At 43.5% G+C, this 23,393-nt stretch overlaps 1 protein-coding gene, 1 long non-coding RNA gene and 1 pseudogene across 3 annotated transcripts in view; all 3 read right to left on the bottom strand.

Annotated features, from left to right (window-relative positions):
• Window positions 1-432: 432 nt before the first annotated feature.
• AATF (apoptosis antagonizing transcription factor) overlaps window positions 433-23,393 on the bottom strand; it is a 114,777-nt gene continuing 91,816 nt past the window's right edge. For both annotated transcript variants that reach the window (XM_032280771.1, XM_032280772.1), the window contains one exon: window positions 433-704. In XM_032280771.1, coding sequence (XP_032136662.1) covers window positions 569-704 — 136 coding nt within the window. In that variant the 3' untranslated portion in view covers window positions 433-568. The remainder of the gene's footprint in view (window positions 705-23,393) is intronic.
• On the bottom strand, window positions 4,226-8,792 carry LOC116553354. The gene is made up of 2 exons (XR_004269721.1): window positions 7,547-8,792; window positions 4,226-7,234 (listed from the first exon to the last, which is right to left on the bottom strand). It is a non-coding gene; the product is annotated as an uncharacterized LOC116553354 (long non-coding RNA).
• LOC116553353 lies at window positions 17,624-18,131 on the bottom strand (annotated as a pseudogene).

The raw sequence follows: 23,393 nt of genomic DNA, 5'->3' as shown, positions 1-23,393 counted from the left end.
GTGAAACCTCATCTCTACTAAAAATACAAAAATTAGCTGGGCGTGGTGGTGGACGCCTGTAATCCCAGCTACTCAGGAGGCTGAAGCAGGAGAATCGCTTGAACCTGGAAGGCAGAGGTTGCAGTGAGCCGAGAGCATGCCACAGTACTCCAGCCTGGTGACAAAGCGACTCTGCCTCAGAATAAATGAATGAATGAATGGACATTCCTATGTTGAAGGGACATCTGCACTCACACACTCATTCTACTCAGAACAGCCAAGCTATGCAAGCAATCTGCATGTCCATCGGGGTGACTGGATAAAGAAAACGTAAACTCTGATATTGTATGAAGAGGCCACTGGACTAGAAAAAAGAAAACGCAATAAATGTGTGATCCACTAAAGCACCAAATCAGACGGACTCTCAGCCTCTTAAGAACTCACAAGTGGTGGTAGCAGTAACAATGCTCTTTATTTGTGACGTTTAAAGGTGGGGTTGGAGCACAGGGCGGCGCCCTTGCACGTATCAGGCACATGTTCTGAACGCAGCACCTTCCAGGGACTTCCCTGCTAGCGCATCCCCATAACGTCACTGGTTTCCTCCATCTGGACGAGCAGCCGTACCAGCCACGGTGCCGCTGGGTGTCGGAGGTGGGTGATGTCTATCCTCGTGGCCTTCACGAGGAGGGTGGAGCTGGCCAAAAAGAGAGCGATACAGCTCTGTCCTAGAAGACAAACACCGCAAACTGGTTAACACACTCGTTCACTGTTCAAGGTTAAAAAGGAACGCAGAAGCTGGGAAATACCCGAATCTGTTTCTTCTGTTGAAAATACAACCATGGAATTAAAAATGCATCCCGAAGCTCTTATTCACAAACACAACAGAAGGAAGAAACCCAATCAAACAGTAAAATATGTAAATAGTCCAGTGTGGCCAGACACCTGTCTCCAGGGAATGAGTGTTCTCTAAGTTTGCCCTTTGCAGACAGGCTCTTCAAGTAAGAAAACAAGATTGAATATTTTAATAGGATGTAGGAGACCACCACCCGATGAGGAGGATTCAATCAGACATGGGATGTAGGGGATATAATTTAGTTTTCATACATTTTCTTGGACTTGGCAGTACTTGAAAAACAATGAAAATGACCCAGCAACAAGATTCCAATTACTATCATCCGTGCGGTTGTTCAGGAGGAGAACCAAGCTTCTTCCCCACTCCCCAGATGCCCTGTCTCTATTCTGTCTAATAAATCATATGATGGGTTAATTTATTTCTAAAGTTGGGTTTTAACATTAAAACAATCATAACATGACTGTGTCTTGGCCCCTAAAAAGAAAAGTAAATGACAACTTTCAACCGCTATTCCTGCTCTGAAAGGCAACATACACACAAACACCTGGCCAAAGCCATCTGCCACGGCCTGGAAATCCTGAAAGCGGTTTGGATGGGGTAGGGATCTTTCCTGTCGTTGAGACAGAAGCTCCAGAACCCTTTCCCCTGTGGATTCAGAGCAGATCCTCCCTCCAGAGGTATGAGGGAGCCATGAGGGTCCAAGCAGGTAAGACCTGCGTGAGGACATCCCTGCCACCAGGGAGGTGGGTGTGCAGCAGGTGGCCACAGAGGCAGTCATCCATGTTCACGCTCTGCAGAAGGCCCAGCCAGTAGACCTCACGGAGACAGGGCAGGCGCACACAGGGCTGAGGTCACGGGCCAGGAGTCAGCAGCCCCAGAAGAAATCTACACCTGCTCGGATATTCTCAAGATCGAACTCAAATTATAGCCTGCCATCTTGTTAGGAAAACAAGCTTTTTAAAGTGCTCTCACTATCTGAGGGCCAGCATCGGCACATCTGACTTTGAAAACAAAACCAAAAATCCCATCTTTCAAACAGCAAGGCTTCAACACCAAAAACCTATTGGTCTTTTTTTGAAGTCGCTCTACTATAGTTGTGGACAGGAACAGAAGCACCATAGAAAACCAGCAAAAGTAATAGAGTATCAAAGCTTTAAAAAAGTAAAAGGAAAAACATCTTAAGGAAGAAACTCCAGAAGCCACAAATGTAAGCTAGCTTGATCATGTTGGGGAGCATGGGACAGACAGGCAGTGAAAGCACAAGCCAGAAAACAACAGGCCTCCAATTTTATTACAGGATTTTTATCCCAAGAGTGTGTTGGTGCCTTCACCCTGAACTACCCAGCAGGCCCCTGGGCCACAGACAAAGGACACAGGTGCCCCCCGAGCTTCACCCGTCTCTTTTGCTCTTCTGTTACACACATCCACGCGACTCGCCCTCAGTCAGCCCAGATGAGCCCTGCCAAGGTGGAAGGCAGCCCCAGGCCAAACGCAAACCCCCGGCTTCCAAACAACCAGCTGTGCGACACTGACACCCCGATGCCCGGTGCAGGCTGCACTTCATCACACTATGGCCTGCCTATTTGCCAATAAAGACAAGTCTCTCTAGCCATTTCCACAGAAAAAATTAAATGGTGTGAAAGGGAGAGTCACCATGACAAAAGGACAGTGTGACTTTAAGACGACAACGTCTGACGAGAGGGAAATGCAGAGGCGCGATGCTATTTAGCGCTTCGCAATCATACCCTTCCCAGCCTCGCCGTGCTTGCCTGCACCAGACCCCATCATTACCACTGAGCAAATGCTTCCACTCTGCGCGCAGTATCAGTGCAACGCCGGGGCCGAAGGCAGCAGTTACTGTCCGCAGCAGGGTTCGCGTGTCAGGAGCAGAGAGTGAATTGCTGAAACCCATGTTTTCATAGAACATCATTTCACACTCAGGTGGGCAAAGCTGACAAACATATGCAGCTGTTCATGGCAAGGCAACTTGGGAAGCTGAGTGGTCTGGGTTCTTAAAATATTTTCACAGAGAGAGAATATGAATAGGGGATTACTTCAATCTAAAAGTCCCCAAGCAATTTCTACTTTTATGTCTTCCTCACCCACTACCACCAGCTAGTGACCGTTTTTACCTTCAAAGCGTCTCAAACTTCACAGCTCCTCCAGGCTTCCACGAGCTCAGGTCTCACCATCTCTCATGCAAAACATGGCGACAGCCTCTTGGCTGACTCTTCCACTCCCTTCTCTGAGACAGACAAAGCAGACCCTCCCTGGGGCCCAGGAGCACCACTGGATGAAGATTCCCCCACCCTACCCCACCCCATCCCTGCTGCAGATTCCAGCGGCTCAGCTTGGCCTCAGCCCTTCCTCTATATCCTGGCTTTGGCTCCTGCCCTGAGCAGCTGGCCTGCCTCTTTGCTAGGTTGGAGAAGGGAAGGTTGCATATTTTTATAATGTTTTTCACAGTAAGTTTAAATAGTTACAAAATATATAATTACCAGAATGTTGTGAGAATATGAACTTTTGTAATGCCTGCAACGGAATCTATGTGCCATAGTGATTTGATACTCACCGTTTATTCATTTAAGTAACACAATGACACATAAACTCTTTTTTTTTTGAGACAGAGGTTCGCTCTTGTTGCTCAGGCTGGAGTGCAGTGGTGATCTCAGCTCACTGCAACCTCCGCCTCCCTGGTTCAAGCCATTCTCCTGCCTCAGCCTCCTGATTAGCTGGGATTACAGGCACGCACCACCATGCCCAGCTAATTTTTTGTATTTTTAGTAGAGACAGGGTTTCACCATGTTGACCAGGATGGTCTCGATCTCTTGACCTGGTGATCCACCCGCCTCGGCCTCCCAAAGTGCTGGGATTACAGGCTTGAGCCACCGCGCCCGGCCTCACATAAACTCTTTAACTTGGACATTTTATAGCATCTTTTTCTTTTTAAATTTTATTTCCATCTGTCTTTTTCCCTACAGAGTTTGGTCCTAGTGTAATGGTTTTATGCTTGAATGTCTTTTATCCATCACCTTTATCATACTTCTTGGCCACATTAGTCTGTAAATAAAAACACTTTTCAAAATTTTCAAAATTCAACAAAACTGACATAAAAATATTTTAATTGTTTGACGTTATAAGGCTCTAAGTAGTTAAAATTTTCCTCTGGATTGAGTTATTATTAGGATACAATCAATATATAATAACATGATACAATATATTCTAATTTTAGTGAAAATTTAATATCCATACGTGTGTAAAATGTTACTGAAAATGTACCCCTTAATGATATGGATGAGCCTTTTCCCTCCATTTGTTCATGGATTCATGGAGGAATATTATTTATTGCTAGAATGAAATGGGCTCAGCATTCCTATTTTTGGTCTTTTTTGAAGACGTAAGCACTGAGAAATGCCATATAAACAAGCAGATAGGAATGATAGAGTTCTGTCACAGCAATGCCACTTGATTCTTTTCATTCTTTCTGAATTATGCAGCACACACACACACACAAATTGCATAGTGACTTGTCACCAAATGATCAACCAACTGACAACTCAATTCAACTCATGTTCTCATGCGACTGTGCTGCAGATGAAGACACAGGAACAGCCGGCCCGCACAGGGCTTGTCATCTAGTCCTTAGGCATTTCCTTTCTTAATCTCTGTACCCTTATTTCCAGCTGTCTTTGTGTTTGAGGCCCTGGAGGTTTTCCCGTGGTAGCTAGAGGTCCCTGTCACTTTAAGGACGGGCTGGTGGGGGGCTTTTCAAGGCTGGAGAAGGACGAGGGTAAAAGGAGACCGTGCCCTCCAGCGCAGGCCTGCTCTGGGGCAGACAGTTTTAGGAAAGTGTACGCCTAGAGACTGACTCCTATCTGTGTCCACCCTCCCCTTGGAAAGTCTCTGCATACCCCAGTCTGAAGACTGAGCTGCAGGGTACACTGAGCAATTCTTCCCTCAAACCTAGGCAGGTGCCTCGGTGCTTAGGAAAAGGCAAAGACATCCTGAAAAGAAGCAAAACACGTCCATAGCCCTCACCCCTTCACAAGAAAAACAAAACTCCAACTAAAGACGAGGCTACAAAAAGGTGCCATGGGACCGAGGGCCACCGCCTTCTCCTGCAGGAACCTGTCCCCTGGCTGCATCTTCCCAACCGGGATCTAGCCACGTGGAGAAGCTAAACTACCAGTCCTCCAGGTGGGCCTTGTCTCCATCGGATTCTCCAGGGTAAGTGTACTCTTTCATACCTAAGGTCCCCTTAAGGCTATGTGCATAATGAACTTTTTTTTCTAACATATATAATTCCTGCTCCCTATCACATTAAGAACCAAGATGTGAATCACTGATCTGTAATCCCCCACCCCCAACACACACACTGATGGGCAGTGGGAGGGTGCGCTGCCGACAACGTGTTACACTGGTTTTGTGCAGGGGAGCAGCCTCTGGAGTAATTAGCAGGACTTGGACCTGAGGTAGAAGGTCGATAGCAGGGGCTCTTCCTTGAATTAAAATTTAACTTACCCTTTATTGCAACCTACAAAAGCAAGTAATGAGCACTAACATTTTTATTTCTTTTAAACTGTCATTTAGGCTGTAGAGGGGATAATTACCTATCTCTAGTGTAGTAAGGTTTTATAACCCTTAGTGAGGCATTTTCTAATTTAATATTTTTACTATATTATCATAAAACCTGTTTCTAGAAAAAAAATGATCATGGATTAGCAGCCATTTTCCATAAAGACAGAATGTACATGTGTGTGTGTATGTGTGTGTGCGCACGTGTGTGTGTGTGTGTGTGTGTGTGTGTGTGTCTTAGGATTTGGCTTATTTATTTTGTGATTCTTCTGAAGAGACTTAAAGTATGCACATGGTAGCTGGCTGTGACCTGCAATCACTTGAGTGGCAGGTAAGTTTTAAAAGCTCTGAGTGAAACGGGGGTGTATGTGTATAAGAATGCAGCCTCTTGCGGACGTGGACCCAAATATGTTCCCTTCAGTTCCACATGTGCACTCCTCACCCAACCGCAACACAGATCACTGTCTTTCACGACGTCATTTGGCAAACAGTACAAAGGAGCATATTAAACCTGCAAATGATCTGTGTGGGGCTTTCAATTTGCTAGGTCAGTAGCTTGCAGCACTGGGGATTCTGTAGGAGCTGTACCATCCACTCTACAGGAGACCGCACTCCTCCTGCACTGGCCCTGAAACCCTCAAGCCTCCAAGGCCTCCCTGAGCTGTACCTATCCACTCCTGTGGCCAAAGACAGGTGGACAGTGGGAAGAGTGCGGCCATCCCACTGCTCCCTGAAGAAGCCTGGGCAGCCTCCCAAAGCACAGCACAGTCTCCGAGCAAGTATTACACGCCAGTCTTCCAAAGGAGCCAGCGGAGACAATAATGCTGCTTTCCAGATTAAACCTGACACACAGGCCAGGTGTGGTGGCTCATGCCTGTAATCCCAGCACTTTGGGACGTAGAGGTGGGAGGATCACTCGAACCCAGGAGTTTGAGACCAGCCTGGGCAACACGGCGAAACCCTGTCTCTATTAAAAATAAATAAATAAATAAAATGGTACACATAATTTGCCTTTGACTAATTAAAAATTGTTCATTTGTTGCTTCTTAGGGGTGGGGTTCTCTCTAAATATGTAAGACACACGGCAGAACGTCCTGGCCCTTCTTTCCTTTCTAGTCCTCTACCTCTCCCACACTGCACACAAAAGTGCTGTAGCATTCACTTCTGCCTTAACTCAACCCCAAATAAACATCGAAGATTCAAGAGAAATGAAGAAAGCACATGACAGGCAAGTCAGAAAAGGGTTCCAATCACAGCAGCACTCATGGCTAGCAGGGTCTGGATCAGATCTGAAACCCTGCGAGGAGAATCTGCCCAGATGTGGTCAGTGCAGAGATTCACGTGCACGCCTGCTCTGCACTGACCAGTGTGGTCGCCGATGACAGATGCATGCTTTTAAAATTACTGGAGATGTACCGATGCTGTCTTTTTTCACATTTGTGTTTGAAAACAATTTGCTTAGTGTGGTGGAAGCTTAAACATGTACTAGATGTATATGATTCCTGGCCTCAAAATCTAACATACTACAGGTATAATCAATTAATTAAAACTATTTGAATGCTTATTTGAACTTTGTTAGATTTTGCGGAGGTTTACAAAGACATGAAAGGCATAGCAGAAGCTAGATCGGGAAGATGAATACATGCATTAAGTGTGTCTCTCACAAACCACTCCATCTAGGGAGACACAAATACACTCTTCCTCCTGCTGAAGCCAATTCTGCCATTCTGGGGCTCACAGCCATGGGCTCTTGTCCCACTAAAGCCAGGAGAGAAGTAAGATTGGCCACTACTCCCTGTGGCAGCACGTCAACTACCTGATGTCTTCCTCTAACTAAATCTCTTTTTTTTTTTTTTTTTTTTTTTTTTGGGACGGAGTTTCGCTCCTGTTACCCAGGCTGGAGTGCAATGGCGCGATCTCGGCTCACCGCAACCTCCGCCTCCTGGGTTCAGGCAATTCTCCTGCCTCAGCCTCCTGAGTAGCTGGGATTACAGGCACGCACCACCATGCCCACCTAATTTTTTGTACTTTTAGTAGAGACAGGGTTTCACCATGTTGACCAGGATGGTCTCGATCTCTTGACCTCGTGATCCACCCGCCTTGGCCTCCCAAAGTGCTGGGATTACAGGCTTGAGCCACCGCGCCTGGCTCCTCTAACTAAATCTGTTCCTTTCCAGGTTCAGCGGCCTCCGTTCCCTCCATTCCTCCTGTGATCAAGCCTGCTTGCCATCCTGACTCACTCCTCTGAGCCAGGATTTTGCCAAAGCTCCAGAAGCAAGGTCCTCAGAACCTTCAAGCCAATCCCAACATTTCTGTGTAGCCCTTGCGAGCCAAAGCCAGGGGAGCAGGACCCCACCTCTCCTGCACTCTGAATTCGTACTTCTCTGTCTTCCCAAGGCCTCCACTCTCTTCTGTTCTATCTGCCAGTACGCCCAGGGCCTCCCAAATGTCTGCGGAAAAAGATGGCTTGCCAACTGTCACTTAGCTCGTGCTAATGGCACCAAACAAAGGGACCCTTCTCCAAGAAAACATGTGCCTTCGTTCTAATTGTCAGAAACCAAAGCAGACCAACATGTCAAAGGGCAAAGGCTGCTCACTCCTCCAACTTCCTCTTAAAAATGTCTACAGATCACAGGACAGCAGCTTTCTTTTCTTCTATATTTAAACAGAGAAGCCAGCTTAATACACATCTTGAATAGTTAAACAGAACAAGGCGAATGCTGTTCCACGGCCTGCAGCATGGCATCATAAATGCGGAGGGGCTGGAAGCTGCTGTCAGAGCTGGTTCTGACGTTGGCTTGGGTCCTTACTGGGTCTAGGACCTTAGGTAAATTACTTAGCCCCTGTGAATCTTGGCTTCCTCACCGGTAAGTTGGTGACAATATACTGTTTTTAGAGCAAGAAGCAAAGTCCCCATTGCATAAATGGCATCGTCATCTACAATCATGAGAAACGGAGTGAGACAGCAACATGCTGAGAACCCGTGTGAAGGCATTATGGCTGCTCCCTACCAACACTAGGGACAAAATGGTACCCTCCTTTCATCACTCATTTGGCTTCCCCCACCCAAATCCATCCTACTCTCTATCAGTGACTTTACAAGTGAGAGAAAAATAGCTGAGAAGTGTCTCTTTGACCTACAAGGAGAAACAGACTGGTCCAAACGGCAGGCAATTGCCCTGTGCTCCCTGGGGCTATGTGGTAGGGGCAGCCCTGTGTACATCATGGGAACGGGCTCACACACAGGCAACACATATTAGAACTTAGCTCCTCAAGGCAGGGGGGGTATGGTGGCTCATGCCTATAATCCCAGCATTTTGGGAGGCCAAGGTGGGTGGATCACCTGAGGTCAGGGATTCAAGACCAGCCTGGCCAACACGGAGAAACCTTGTCTCTACTAAAAATACAAAAAATAGCCGGGCGTGGTGGTGCGTGCCTGTAATCCAGCTCCTCGGGAGGCTGAGCGCTTGAACCCGGGAGGCGGAGGTTGCAGTGAGCCACGATTGTGCCACTGCACTCTAGCCTGGGCCAAACAGTGAGACTCCATCTCGAAACAAACAAAAAGAAAAAAAAGAAAAAAAGAACTTGGCTCCCCAAGAAGGCTGGACTGCTGGGAAGGTAATCCATGTAAAAAGACAGTACTTATAAGGAGTTAGTATTTAGTCAGAATAACACAAAAATCACTATAGAAGAAAAACTTGGACTTCCGAATAAGGCCCAAAAGTCGGTACTAGGTCTCCCTCACTCTCCTCTTATCCCCCAACAAGCAAAGGAGCATCACAGGCTTCTTTCCTGAAATCTCGTCACAACTCCAAACCAGAAAACAAACTGAACCTGAACAACAAAACCCCCACAAAAAAATCACACACCAAAGAAAAGAGGTAGAGGGGAAAGAAAGCAACCTTCTTCCAGTTAAGACTTATTTCTAACAGGATCAAATCAGCAATATAAGAGTAACTCAGAGACACCCCTCATCTATCAGTAATTACCTAAATCTAGATACAAGGCAAATCATGTCCAATCGGACACTAGCTGAACTCCTCACAAGGTTCCAAAGCAGCCAAACCGCAGCCACCCAAATCTACCACAAGGTGGCAGTACATGACTCATTTCTAAGTGGACCCAACGACCAGTCAGGGGAGCCCATAAATTACCTGGTGTGTCTGCTCTCATCACCATCCTCCCCTGTGCTTGAAGGAGACTCTAGAAGGTCTGTTCCAATTCGTTCTTTTGGTCAGGTCAGAACTAGGTCCTTCAAACCTCTGCAAAAGCTTTTAGCCCTACAGCTCTAAATTACACGTGGTGACAGGCGGCCTGTGGCCTGTCTCCTAAAGATCAGACAGACTCAAGATTTATAAATGTTCCAAGAAGCAGGTTCAGGCCCCAAACAAAGGAACTGAGAGGCTGGGGAACAGGGAGGAGAGGGAAGAGGGACGGGGCGAGAAGGGACCGCATGAGTACAGGTTTCCCTCTCACTTGTGCTTTGTCCTTACTCAAGCTGGTTACAAATCCCCTGCACTTTCACAAAGGAAGAAAAACACTCCAAACTTCCACCATCCCTACTACTAGCCTCAAATCTTCCATATTATTTTAAAGAAAAATAATTTACCTTAGTGGACTTGCAAAAAAAGGGGGGGCGGATGGGGGAGGAGCCACTCTTCAGACAAAAGGGGCACCGCTCCTTCCTGCGCATTAATATTCCATATTCCCGGGATGATTTCCACTTTCACAGTTTGACTGTTTTATAACAGATTTGATGTGAGAGAAGACAAATGGCCTCACAAAGGAAAGACGACAAATCATCACACTGCTTTTAGCAGGGTTTCTCTTTATTTTTATTTATTTTTATTCCGGAGCTGGGCTGCAGAGCTCTCTGCCTTGCTGGAGATGTTTAATATTAACGTCAAACCACCACGGTCCCCGCAATAGAGTTGGCCAGTGTTGTGTTTACGGTTTTGTGACTGCTGGCTTCAGGAAGATGAAGCTCCTTGTTCAAACAGCAGCCCCTCTAACAGCTCCTGTTAAAAGCCAGGGGATGCTTCACTGCTTAGACGTGAATCACTTCCTCCAACCACACAGAAGGTGAGACTGACACTCCAGTTACATTTGTATCCGTATCAGGATGCTGCCCAACAACCCAGGGCTTGGGTGTGTGTGTCTGTGTGTGTGTGTTGGGGGCGCACAGGATACATCACTCACCTCTAGCTTAACTTCAACTTTTCTGGGGCCAAAACACGCAGGAATTAGTGAGGGTATTCAATGTCAACCCACAGAGTTTCAGCAAGGTACTCTGCTATTACTTCTGGTAAAGTTGGGAGGATTTGTTTTGCTTAGAAATCCGGTACCAATCTAAGTGCACAAGAGCACTACCGAGTGGGCAAATACAAAGTGCCAGCTCCGCAATGCGAGTCAGGACACAGAGGACGGCTGGGGCCTCAGGAGCATGCCCTTCCAGCTGCTGGCCAGCTGCCCCGCCAGGACCCTCCTCCCCAGCGTTCAAGGAGCATGTGTTCTCCTGGCTCTCCTCTGCCTTCCTTCTCCCAGGTTCTGCTCTCGGCTTCCTCCCCCCTCTCGACATGCTCCCCTGGTGACTCCCCACACACTCTAAAGGTCTAATGGTCTCCTCTGTGCAAAGGACCCCACAACCCTCTCCCGCACTCCCGAGCCCTGAACTCATCTCCTATCTTGGAAAGCTCTCCTGACACCCAAGCTGCCATTTCTCCTAATAATGGTAGCAAATTCTTTTTTATTCACATACCACACAACTGTTTAATGACAGCGAGCTGTAAGACAAAATTACAGATATAGATATCATATTTTCTGATGAAAAAATAAAATCCAGTCTGAGATGGGGCTCTTGTTTGGACTGTATGCCTATTAACTGATTTTTTTTTTCTAAAGGCTGTCCATACTTTTTAGTTTTTAATAGTACCCTTCAAAGAACTTCCTCCCTGGCTCTGCAATATAGAGAGAAATTTAGCAAAAGGAGCACTTGTCCGAGACACCTGCCAGTGGGCTTTCGGCAGCAGCACTGAGCAGGCCTGCAACAGGGGGTCTGTAACAGGGTCTCTCCCATGCCAGTTTCACCAACTAGTCCCTGAAGCCAGCAGTTTGATTACCTCAGCCAGTTATATGGTTGGCTCTAAAAATCCTGACTGCTAAGTGCAAAGTGAGCAGTTTGCATTTCTTCCCCTGAACGCTGGAGAGTCTGTCTGGCTGCATAGCTGTGCCTCCCTCTGTAGGACCGAGCTGTGGAAGAGGAGGCAGAGCGCTGCCAAGTGTGTGTATGAGAAAATGTGTATTGATTTCTTCTTTCTTATAGGGGAGCACAAAGCATTGAAGAACAATTGCTCGTCTTTGCAGCATTTCACATTCCACACAAGAGACAAAAGGCCCAACCCCCACCACTCTCTGAGAAGCAGAAAGGGAACCGAACAGGACTGTGTCTCTTGGGTGTCAGCAGCCACCACTGCTGCTGCAGGTCAGCTACTGAGACTCCAAACACCCTGGGGCCCACGCCTGCTTGCTCCTCTCTGATCAAGTAATTTCCCTCTCTGGGCTGATGTTTCCTCATCTATATTGCAGAAGAAAGGCCTTCAGTCTTATTTACCTTATACGTGGAAGCACCCAGCGGGGGTCAAATAATTAATGTTTATGAAGTGTTCTGCTCCCCAGGGAGACGATGGTAGGGCATGGGGCGTGGTTTTGGCTCTTTCAAGACCTCACGTCCGTCCGAGGCTGGCTGGTGAGAGCTTCCCATTGCCAGGTGTTCCCAGCAACTTGAACTCCAAGTATCACAGGCAAGGTCCTTGATCTAAATATCCTTTCTTAGCTGACACTTAATACCAACACTGAAAATAACAAAAGGTAGCTAGGCCTTTATGCTTTGTTAATGTACTTACAGAATCCATTCCAAAACTGTTTTCTTCGTAAAGAAAACAAATCCTGAAAGTAGTCCAGAAAACTGACTGGAAGCTATAAATCACTGCAGAGCTCCGCTGGTGTTCTTCATGTTCCATAGTAACTACATGGTGAGTATCCCTAATCCAAGTATCTGAAATCTGAAATGCTCCAAAATCTGAAACTTTTTAAGCACTGACACAAACTATGCTCTAAGAAAATGCTCACTGGAGCACTTTAGATTTCATATTAGACATGCTGAACTGGAATAATGTAAATATTTCCAAATCCAAGAAAATCTGAAATATGAAATTCCTCTGGACCTAAGAATTCCCCATAGGTAATCCTCAACCTGTAATAATTTACAGGAAGGCCACTAGAACAAAACCTGGTTTAAACAGCACAGAAACCTATAGTATATATCAGGAGAAACCTATAGTATATAGCATACAGCAGGAGAAAACCTATAGCATGTACAAAGTTTAGGGTCTACACTCTTGAATGTGATGGAAATGTAAGAGTGATCTTGAGAGATCTTTTCCCAAGGTTCAATCTTAAGTAAAAATGACCTTAAAGGCTGTGTGAAGTGGCTCATGTCTGTAATCCCAGCACTTTGGGAGGCTGAGGTAGGCGGATCACAAGGTCAGGAGTTTGAGACCAGCCTGGCCAATATGGTGAAACCTCGTCTCTAGTAAAAATACAAAAAATTAGCCAGGCATGGTGGCACACGCCTGTAGTCCCAGCTACTCGGGAGGCTGAGGCAGAAGAATCACTTGAATGTGGGAGGTGGAGGCTGCAGTGAGCCAGGATCACACCACTGCACGCCAGCCTGGGTGAAGGAGACAGACTCCGTCTCAAAAAAAAACAAAAAACCCTCTAAGCAAAGGGTTGGGAATGAGAAGTCCCAGAGTAGAACCTTTCATTCTGGGGCTTTTCCAACATGGCCACGAGCTAAGAACAAAATAAGGCGTTGGCCCTCAAGCAGCACGATGCTTTCACATGGAGGCCTAACCTATGAATAATTAGGAAGCAACCTGGTGGTAGACGCCATATATAATATGGACCCAGACAAAGTGACATGGAAGTAGAGGAAAGTATATTAAAGAAGTAAGATGATTTGGAGAGATTTCAGCAAAAGAGGCAAGAAACTCATCTTCATCTTATAGGACAGTTGCAAAAATAATCTTATAAACAGCAAACTGTAAACAAACATATGCAGAGGCCTTTAAAAGCATCTCAGACAGGAAGCCTCTATCCAACTTTTTTTTAAGTTTGCACAGAAATAGGTATGTCTGTATTTCATGCTGAGGGATAGTGGTGTAATACACAGATGTGAAAACACAAATTTTGTTTATTTAAATAATTATCTGTTAGGGATTACATTTAAAATTGTCCTCAGAAATTAAAAAATTAAAAGGAACATTTTATTCTCAAGAATCTAGTGAACAAGAGGACTATTTTCACTATGTAAAAGAAACCACGGCACATAAAGAAGCCTTCCCAGGGAGGCAGCGCATAGGAACGAAGGCATGACTGCTCAGGAATACTAAGGCAGTTGCTGAGCTTAGACAAAGCTGACAACTGGAAAAAGACCTTAAATTAGTGTTTTGCAAATACTAAAATGCTACAAAATGCTATATAAGACAAGCTATAATTGAAATTAAAATATATTATTCCAAATACATGAACATAAAATCCTAATACTAAATACAAGATGACAGTAAACAAAGGCATACTTCTTTGACTTGTATGTTAACATTCTTAGAAAGAAAAAAAAACCCTAATAAGTGCATTTGTGAACTGTAATAAATACTGTTAGGGAGGAACAAATAGAATGAGTTCAAAGAAGAAAAAGCCACCTGCTCAGTGAGGGTGGAGAATCTGAAGTCTCCCTAGAAAGGCTGGTGCCCTTGTGACTGAGTATTTCAACAGGAAATGACAGTGAGATGAGGGTGGGAGATGCTGCAGGCTAAGTGAGCAGAATGAACGGACATGCGGAATAGACAGTGTGCCCCAGGGATTGCAGGTGTCTGCTCCAGACAGAACACGGAGTGAAATAGGCGATAAGGGGAGAAAGGTAGCAAGTCATCGATGGCCTTGACTGGCAGGCTTGAGTATGGGTTTACTCTAGAGGAAAAGAGTAGCATGAAACCTGAGGAAGGTGAATCTGGCCATGAAACACAGAACGGATAAGAACAGAGACTACTGGTTAATAGGCTGTTAGTGTAATAGTCTATGTGGGAATTAAAAAAGAAAATTAAAAAGGCCAGGGGGGGTGGCTCATGTCTGTAATCCTAGCAGTTTGGGAGGCCAAGGTAGGAGGATCACTTGCGTCCAGGAGTTCAAGACTAGCTGGGGCAACATAGCAAGACCCCGTCTCTACAAGGAAAAAAAAGAGGCAGTAGAAATAAAAAGTGAAGATCATTGAGCAATATATTAAAATAAAGTTCCAAATAGATTAAAAGAAAGGAAAAAAATCAGATGAAATTAAATAAAATATAGGTGAACAGTAATTGATCTGGGATACAGGAGAGATTACCTAATCACAAAACAGTGAAAAACATTCCCCCAAAAAGTTTTTATGTATTTAATTAGGTTAAAAAGTAAAACTTCTATGTGACCAATAAAAATCATTAATATTGACAGGCAAGCAAAATGCAAAAATCTACAAAAACCAGGAAATGTTATATAACCGTAATATAGAGAATTCATAGACAAAGACAATTCATAAAGGAAAGCTAAAACTCAAAAAGAGAATGGGCAAAGGATAAAAACAGAACTGCAAATGATACAAATAAATGGTTAATATTCTTCAAATTTACTATTACATGAGAAAATAAACATTAGATTATAGCCCACTGCCTACTACATTATAGGTCCTCAGTAAGGTGTCATTTGTTATGAACTTTAAAACAATAAGTAACTTTTATCATTACTAAATAGACAATATTTTTAAAATGACAGCTCTCCCGGCCAGGCACAGTAGCTCACCCTTGTAATCCCAGTGCTCTGGGAGGCTAAGGCGGGGCGGATCACCTGAGGTCAGGAGTTCAAGCTCAGCCTGGCCAACATGGTGAAACCCCATCTTTACTAAAAATACAAAATTAGTCAGGCATAATAGCGCACGCCTGTAGTCCCAGCTATTTGGGAGGCTGAGGCAGGAGAATCCCTTGAACCCAGGAGGTGGAGGTTGCAGTAAGCCGAGATTGCACCACTGCACTCTAGCCTGGACAACAGAGCAAGACTCTGTCTCAAAAAAAAAAAAAAAAAAAGAAAAGAAAAAAAGAAAAAGGAAAAAGATAGTTTTCCCTCTTAGCAAAGATAAAATGACATAAGCCTCAGCTGAAAAGAAAGGAGTCATATAACTTAGAATAACCCATCAAGAATCATTAGAAAGTTTACATATTTGAGTGTGAGTCACTGGATTCCCAAACCTGGTTTTATGTTCTATCATTCTGGTTACAAAGATTTTAGACCTCATAATTAGCTTTGAATCCTGATCTGGTATATTTAGTCAGTTTACTTAGTCATTCGGTAATTCTGTTCTCTGCCAGTCAGGCATCTGTCACCTACCTTTCCTAGAGACAATATCTTTTTCCCTTGTAATAAAAATGGTACATGCTTATGGAAGAAAATTTGAAAAATATAGAAAGGATAAAGAAAAATGTTTTTCTTCGAGAAATTTGTTTTGAGAAATCTATTCTATAGACACAGCAAAACCGAGAACGTAGATTTCTGTATATATATGCTCACTGCAGCACTACCTGAAAATAAAGGAAAGCAACTGCAAGCAACCTAAATGTCCAACAATAATATTCTATAATATATTATTAAAATGCTTTTAAAAATACATCATTAAAATGCTTATACTATAAAGTTAATCTGAAAAGTTCAAACACATATGTATATATCTGTATAAAATACATACACAAAAATTTCTATAAGAAAACATGTAAAAGTATTAATAATGTTCTTTTTTTTCATTGCAATTTAGGTTTTGGGGTACATGTGAAGAACATGCAAGATTGTTGCATAGGTACACACATGGCAGCGTGATTTGCTGCCTTCCTCCCCATCACCTATATCTGGCATTTCTCCCCATGATCTCTCTCCCCAACTCCCCACCCCCCACTGCCCCTCCCCTATTTCCCCCTACAGACCCTAGTGTGTGATGCTCCCCTCCCTGTGTCCATGTGTCCTCATTGTTCAACACCCAACTATGAGTGAGAACATGCGGTGTTTGATTTTCTGTTCTTGTGTCAGTTTGCTGAGAATGATGGTTTCCAGGTTCATCCACGTCCCTACAAAGGACACGAACTCATCGTTTTTGATGGCTGCATAGTATTCCATGGTGTATATGTGCCACAATTTCCCTGTCCAGTCTATCACTGATGGGCCTTTGGGTTGGTTCCAGGACTTTGCTATTGTAAACAGTGCTGCAATGAACATTCGTGTGCATTTATAATCCTTTGGATATATACCCAATAATGGGATTGCTGGGTCAAATGGAATTTCTATTTCTAGGTCCTTGAGGAATCGCCACACTGTCTTCCACAATGGTTGAACTAATTTACACTCCCATCAACAGTGTAAAAGTGTTCCTATTTCTGCACATCCTCTCCACCATCTGTTGTCTCCAGATTTTTTAATGATCGCCATTCTAACTGGGGTGAGGTGGTATCTCTAGTTTTGATTTGCATTTCAATAATGTTCTATTCTTAATAGGAGGATGACATATTTTTCTTTATCCTTTCTATGTTTTTCAAATTTTCTTCCATAAGCATGTACTGTTTTTATTATAAGGGAAAAAGATATTGTCTCTAAGAAAAGTAGGTGACAGATGCCTGACTATGGCAAAGAGCAGAATTATAAGCATAAACTGACTAAATATACTGGATCAGGATTCAAAGCTAATTATGAGGTCTAAAGTCTTTGTAACCAGAATGATAGAAAATAAAACCAGGTTTGGAAATCCAGTGATTCATACTCAAATATGAATTACTGACAGGCCAAACCTTCCTGCATAGAAAATATCTCTCTTATAAAAGAAAGTGGGGGGAAGTATTTTAATCCAAAGTCGTTTTTTTCTCCCCAAAGAAGTTTTTTAAAGAGTGGCTAGGGGTGAGGTGAGGGCTTCCCTTTGGCACGTCATTCCCAAGTATTTCTCAAAGCTTGTTAACTTCTTGGAAACAGGAGTGGAGGTTACGGGCCACACTCTTAGATGCATATACCAGTTCCACTACTTACTTGTTCAACTGGACAAGTTACTTAATTGTTCTATGCCTTAATATTCTTTTTTCTTTTTTTTTTTTTAAGAACAAACAAATCTTTATTGTCTAGAAATATAAATATATATATATATATATATATATATATATATATATACATACACACACACATATATAATATCCCGGGGGCTGGGGTCAGGGAAAAAAAAAAAATCTCCCACAAAATATGCTATCCTCTCATTTCCCCATCTTCTTCCACACCTCTGATATAAAGGACATTATTACACCTTATTAAAACTTCACCCAGATGTCCAGACAATGCTCCATCTATGTATTCTTCTGTATTTGCAAGCTGCATGTTCATGCAGCCATCTACAGATACCAGATAGCCCTTGTACTCCATTCCCCACTTAAGTTTCACCTGTTAGTCCATTGAGGAAAGGTTTGGGATTGAGGGGTAAACTCATCGTAACCACGGGCGAATGCTGCAGGCTACTCGCTGCCAACCAGGCCGCCGCTCGTCCCTCGTGACCACAGCAGATATCACAAGTCCTGAACTGCCGAGCTTCAAGAGCACCTTAATATTCTTATAAAAGTGGATAACGTCAATCACTGTTTTTCTTTTTTTCTTTTTTTTTTTTTTTTAAAATAAGGAACAAATGAAAATGGGCTGGGCACGGTGTCTCATGCCTGTAATCCCAGCACTTTAGGAGGCCGAGGCAGGCGGATCACTAGGTCAAGAGATAGAGACCATCCTGGCCACTATGGTGAAACCTCCTCTCTACTAAAATACAAAAATCAGCTGGGCGTGGTGGTGTGTGCCTGTAGTCCCAGCTACTTGGGAGGCTGCGGCAGGAGGACTGCTTGAACCCGGGAGGCGGAGGTTGCAGTGAGCCGAGATCACGTCACTGCACTCTAGCCTGGCGCCTAGCGACAAAACAAGACTCTGTCTCAAAAAAAAAGAATATGTATGTGAAGGACTTAATGCAATGTCTGGCATATAGTAAATGCTCAGTAAGTGAAATATGATGTCATTATTCTATGTCATTTCATTGCCCATCAGACACAGGGCACAGACTTACAGTGGATAAATGAGAGCGAAGGACAACTGCACTTAGAAATGGTAACTTAGCAATCTAATGTTGGCTCAGTGATCACTGTGGGAAATATTAATAACATAGTTATGACTAACTAAATCAAGTCGAAAAACTTAGCTATTGCCTACCCGCTCACAAGTAACTTGTAAGTTACTTAGTTGTGATTAATACAATATCTATAAGATACTGCAATATATTTAGAAAGCCAATAATAATAAAAATTTTAAAACAACTCCTTAAGAGAAACATTTACACACATTTTAAAGAATGTGAAATATCCCTTTGGGGGAAAAAAGGATTTATAATCCTTTGAAGAAGCGATGAGAATATAACTGCAGAAATGAGAACTATAGTCAAAAAGGCCCATTTTGAGGAAGGATTTATCTGTTCAGCATCTACAAATCTCTTTCTAGAAGATGCGCTTTTATCATGCTACCTCCTGCTTGGAGCCAAGGCTTCATTTTGACAATGCAAATTCTCTAGAATAAGAGACTGAACAGCAGCAAATCAGGAAAAGGAGAAGAGACAACAGCAGTGTTTTCTTTCCAACCCAGTTTTAAAATGCTGGCCCAAGCCTTAGGTTTGAACTTGAGAGTGTTTCTTTTGTCCTTTCTGACATTACTGGAGGAAGAAGGTCCTGTGCCCCCTATCTCTGTGCTGGCCGCCATCTTTAATGATGATATATGCGGGTCCTTTCCCCTCAGCAGTGCTGGGGGGTCAAACGTCTGGTGCTACCCGCCTGAGAATCAGCAAGCGAATTATAAACTGTGTCAATCCGAGGTAATGCAAAGCTGTAATCCTCTTTAACAAGAGATCAAATCACTGCCATGAGTTATGTTCATTCTGTAATCTGATAAGGAAGAGAGGGAACCTCTAATAAAAGAGTAATGGGAGCCTTTAATGACGCTGGTAAGAGGCAGCCCCAGTTAAAACATTGCTCTTGTTCCTGCTGATTAGATCAATGTTGCATATTTGCCTGGTCTTGTTTCACCTGTCAGAATAACCTGTGTCTTTTTAGGAGATAAGAAGCCTTAGAGAAAACATCTGTACTCTAACCATTCTTGCTTGCAAGTTTTTAACCAACAGAAAACGTTCTATGGAGGGTATTTCAGGGGTTATTAGCTGATGTGTTCTCAAATGCTGAACAAGCTACGCCAGACTATCTCACCATGATTCAGTGCATACTCCTATAATATAGGTAAGGAGGAGTAAGAAATGGTTTAACTAAACTCTGGGTTACCAACTGGGGGAAAAGAATATCATCAGTAGAGTGATAGAATATGCCCATATTTAGGGTGCAGACCCATACACAAAAATGACAAGCCGAAGATAAATTGCCTGTACAAATTCTATTATACCAAGGCATCTCAAGAACAACGTGGCAGTGATGTTGACAAAGCACTTTACAAGGCTGGATTACATTTGTACATTTCTTTTCTAAAACTCCAGATATAAAACAATAATGTATTTGGTGCTCAGTACTTATCATTCAAGGATCCTCTCCTTGTTCTTTTTTAATGCCAGCAGCTTTATAAAAGGAGTGGAAAAGGTGGTTTTTTATTTTTGGGGACAGAGCAGGGAGCTAAAATTGAAACTCTTGCTGTACATATTGAGAATTTCTTTAAGTTATTTGCAAAGGAATTGAGTACCAACAAAATGTTAATCTTGCTACCATTTTTGGAATGAGGGAGGAATCTACTAAAAAAAATTCAATAATTACACTTTTAACAGACAGTACCAGGATTACGTCTATCTAGTAATGTCTCCTTGTGGCAGCACCTAATGCAAGGCAGACACCTATTTTCTTTGGCATGCATCAAGCTGACTGCTGTCACCAGACCCTTTCCATCCTGACAACCAAATCCCATGCCAACAGAGCAGGTTCACACGGATGCCCCTTCCCAAATTTGAGTCAGAGGTCAGTTCTGAGGAACACAGCTCTTCCTGTCTCAGGGGTCTCAGTCAGTATTGATTGCTCTTTCACACTAGCATTTTACTGACTTATATCCACACAACAAATGACAATTAACTTCTTTAAAACTCTGCCTTATAGGGTCTGTCAAAAACACAGGCAAAAAGCAGATGCTTATTTCCATAACCCCAAATTCTTCACTTTGTTAGAACTATAGTAAAAGATCATCTGCATTTATTTTATTTTTATTTTTGGACTGCATCTGTATTAGGCCATTCTTGTGGCGCAGTGAAGAAATACCTGAAACGGGACAATTTATTAAGACAGGAGGCTTAATTGGCTCACGGTTCTACAGGCTGTATAGGAAGCATGGTGCCAGGCATCTGTCCAGCTTCTGGTGAGGCCTCTGGAAGCTTACAATCATGGCGGAAGGCAAAGGAGGAGCAGATGCCTCACATGGCCAGAGCAGGAGCAAGAGAGAGAGTGGGGACAGGGAGGAGCCACGCACTGCTAAACAGCCAGATCGCTCAAGAACTCGCTGTCATGAGGACAGCACCGAGGGAATGCTGCTAAACCATTCATGAGAAATCCACCCCCATGATCCAGTCCCCTCCCACCAGGCCCCACCTCCAACACTGGGGATTACATTTCAACATGAGATTTGCCTGGGACACAGATTCAAACCATTTTAGTATCCAATACTGGCACTTCTTTTTCTTTATTAATAGATAATATGTGTATATATTTATGGGGTGCATGTGATATTCTGATATACGCATAGAATTTTTTTTTGAGATGGAGTTTCGCTCTTGTTGTCCAGGCTGGAGTGTACTGGCGCAATCTCGGCTCACTGCAACCTCCACCTCCCGGGTTCAAGCGATTCTCCTGCCTCAGCCTCCTGAATAGCTGGGATTACAGGCATGCGCCACCATGTCTGGCAATTTTGTATTCTTAGTAGAGTCGGAGTTTCTCCATGTTGGTCAGCCTGGTCTCAAACTCCTGACCTCAGGTGATCTGCCCGCCTCAGCTTCCCAAAGTGCTGGGATTACAGGTGTGATCCACCGCACCCTGCCACATAGAACGTTTAATATTCACATCATACTCCCTCTGGTCTAACAGCATGGGGCGCGGTGGGATTTCACACTAGGCAATATAAGCACTGTTTCTAAAAGGTCCTTGATGAGCTTAGAATAACTATAATAGAGAATTGAACAACAGCCTGCAAATCATGCAAGTGAAGTACTCATCTGCCCTTGCTGGTGATACTATGCTTAGAGGATTCTCTACCAATGAGATGCCAAGCCTTTACTTTTCCTTAGGTCACTGATAGCTCTGTTTCTACAGAATCAAGTGGTCCTTTGCCTCTTAGAGATGAGCTGCTCCATGTCAACAGTATCAAGGGTTTAGCAAAGTCAGGGATCATTTTTAGGCTCATGGTAACCTATTCCCTTGCAAGCAAACACATAATACACAGACAAATTGGGCTTTCTTTTGTTTTCTTTCAATATTAGGAATGCTCATCAGGCATGCAATACAAACCACCTATAAACCTCATAATGGAGAAGAGTAAAGATCTACTAGACCAGCACACAGAATATCAGGGTTTGCATGAGATTTTCACTAACAAAGGAGATCCAAAAACATTAAATCAGTGTCCAGCGTCCACTTAGAAGGAAATGTCCCAAAGGGAAACTTGGCAACACAGGGACACAACTTGGCCACTTTGCATTTTAAAAGTTGTCTTTTTTTTTTTTTTTTTTTTTAAATAGATCCCTCAAAGAGAAAAATTCCTAACATGAGAAAAGAACTTTTATCAGCAAAAATTAACTAAACAGATAATACTATTCACAACACAAAACAGGAGAAACAAAATGAAGATACCACTATCCTTTTAAAGATAGCATTTCTCTCTCCACCATGATAATACCCTGTGTTAAAGATCTCTCTCTCTCCCTTAATAAGCTATGTTCCAGTTTCAATTTAAGTCAAACAAGGGCATATTTACTGAGTTCAAACTGGAAAAGGGATATGTGGGGGATTCAAGGATGCACAACTGGATACATCACCCCGCCCCCCCCCCAGCAAAACCACTGAGCAGTAATCCAATTTAGGCACACGTGTGGAAAGATAAAACCTGGAACCAAGGAGCAACTAAGGAAAAGAAAAGGGCTTCTTCTTCCGGATGTGGGTAAGCTAAGAACCATAAGCAAAGGTGTCTCTGGGAACAAGAAATCAAAAGGGCAGAACATTCTGTTACGTGTATTTTACCAAAATTAAAACTAGTGGAGTGTGGTGGTGTGCACCTGTTAGTCTCAGCTACTCAAGAGGTTAAGGTGGGAGGATCACTTGAGCTCAGGAATTGGAGGTTGTAGGGAGCTATGATTGCACCACTGCATTCCTGCTTGGAAAATACAGTGAGACCCTGTCTCTACTAAGAAAAAAAAGTAATAAATTCATTGAATGATTGTACTGTGATTATTTAATTTTGATCATTTGGATTGTTTTTTGTCTACAAATAATACAGCAATAAAGATCCTTGACACAATGTATTTGGTAACTATTAATAGCTATTTCCTTAGTTAACTCCTTCAAGTAGATTTTTCTGTGTTAACAGACACATTTAAAAGTCAGAAACAAGGCCAAGCACGATGTCTCATGCCTGTAAACCCAGCACTTTGGGAGACTGAGGCAGATAAATCATCTGAGGTCAGAAGTTCAAGACCAGCCTGACCAACGGGAAGCTGAGGCAGGTGAATCACTTGAACCTAGGAAGCAGAGGTTGCAGGGAGATAAGATTGAGCCACTGCACACTTGTCTGGGTAACAGAGCAAGATATCATCTCAAAAAAA

This window comes from Sapajus apella, unplaced genomic scaffold, assembly GCF_009761245.1.
Source record: "Sapajus apella isolate SASKATOON/1434 unplaced genomic scaffold, GSC_monkey_1.0 scaffold12, whole genome shotgun sequence".
NCBI classification, from domain to species: Eukaryota; Metazoa; Chordata; class Mammalia; order Primates; family Cebidae; genus Sapajus; species Sapajus apella.
Note: the sequence above shows the minus strand (reverse complement) of the source record. Positions and strands in the feature narration are given on the sequence as shown.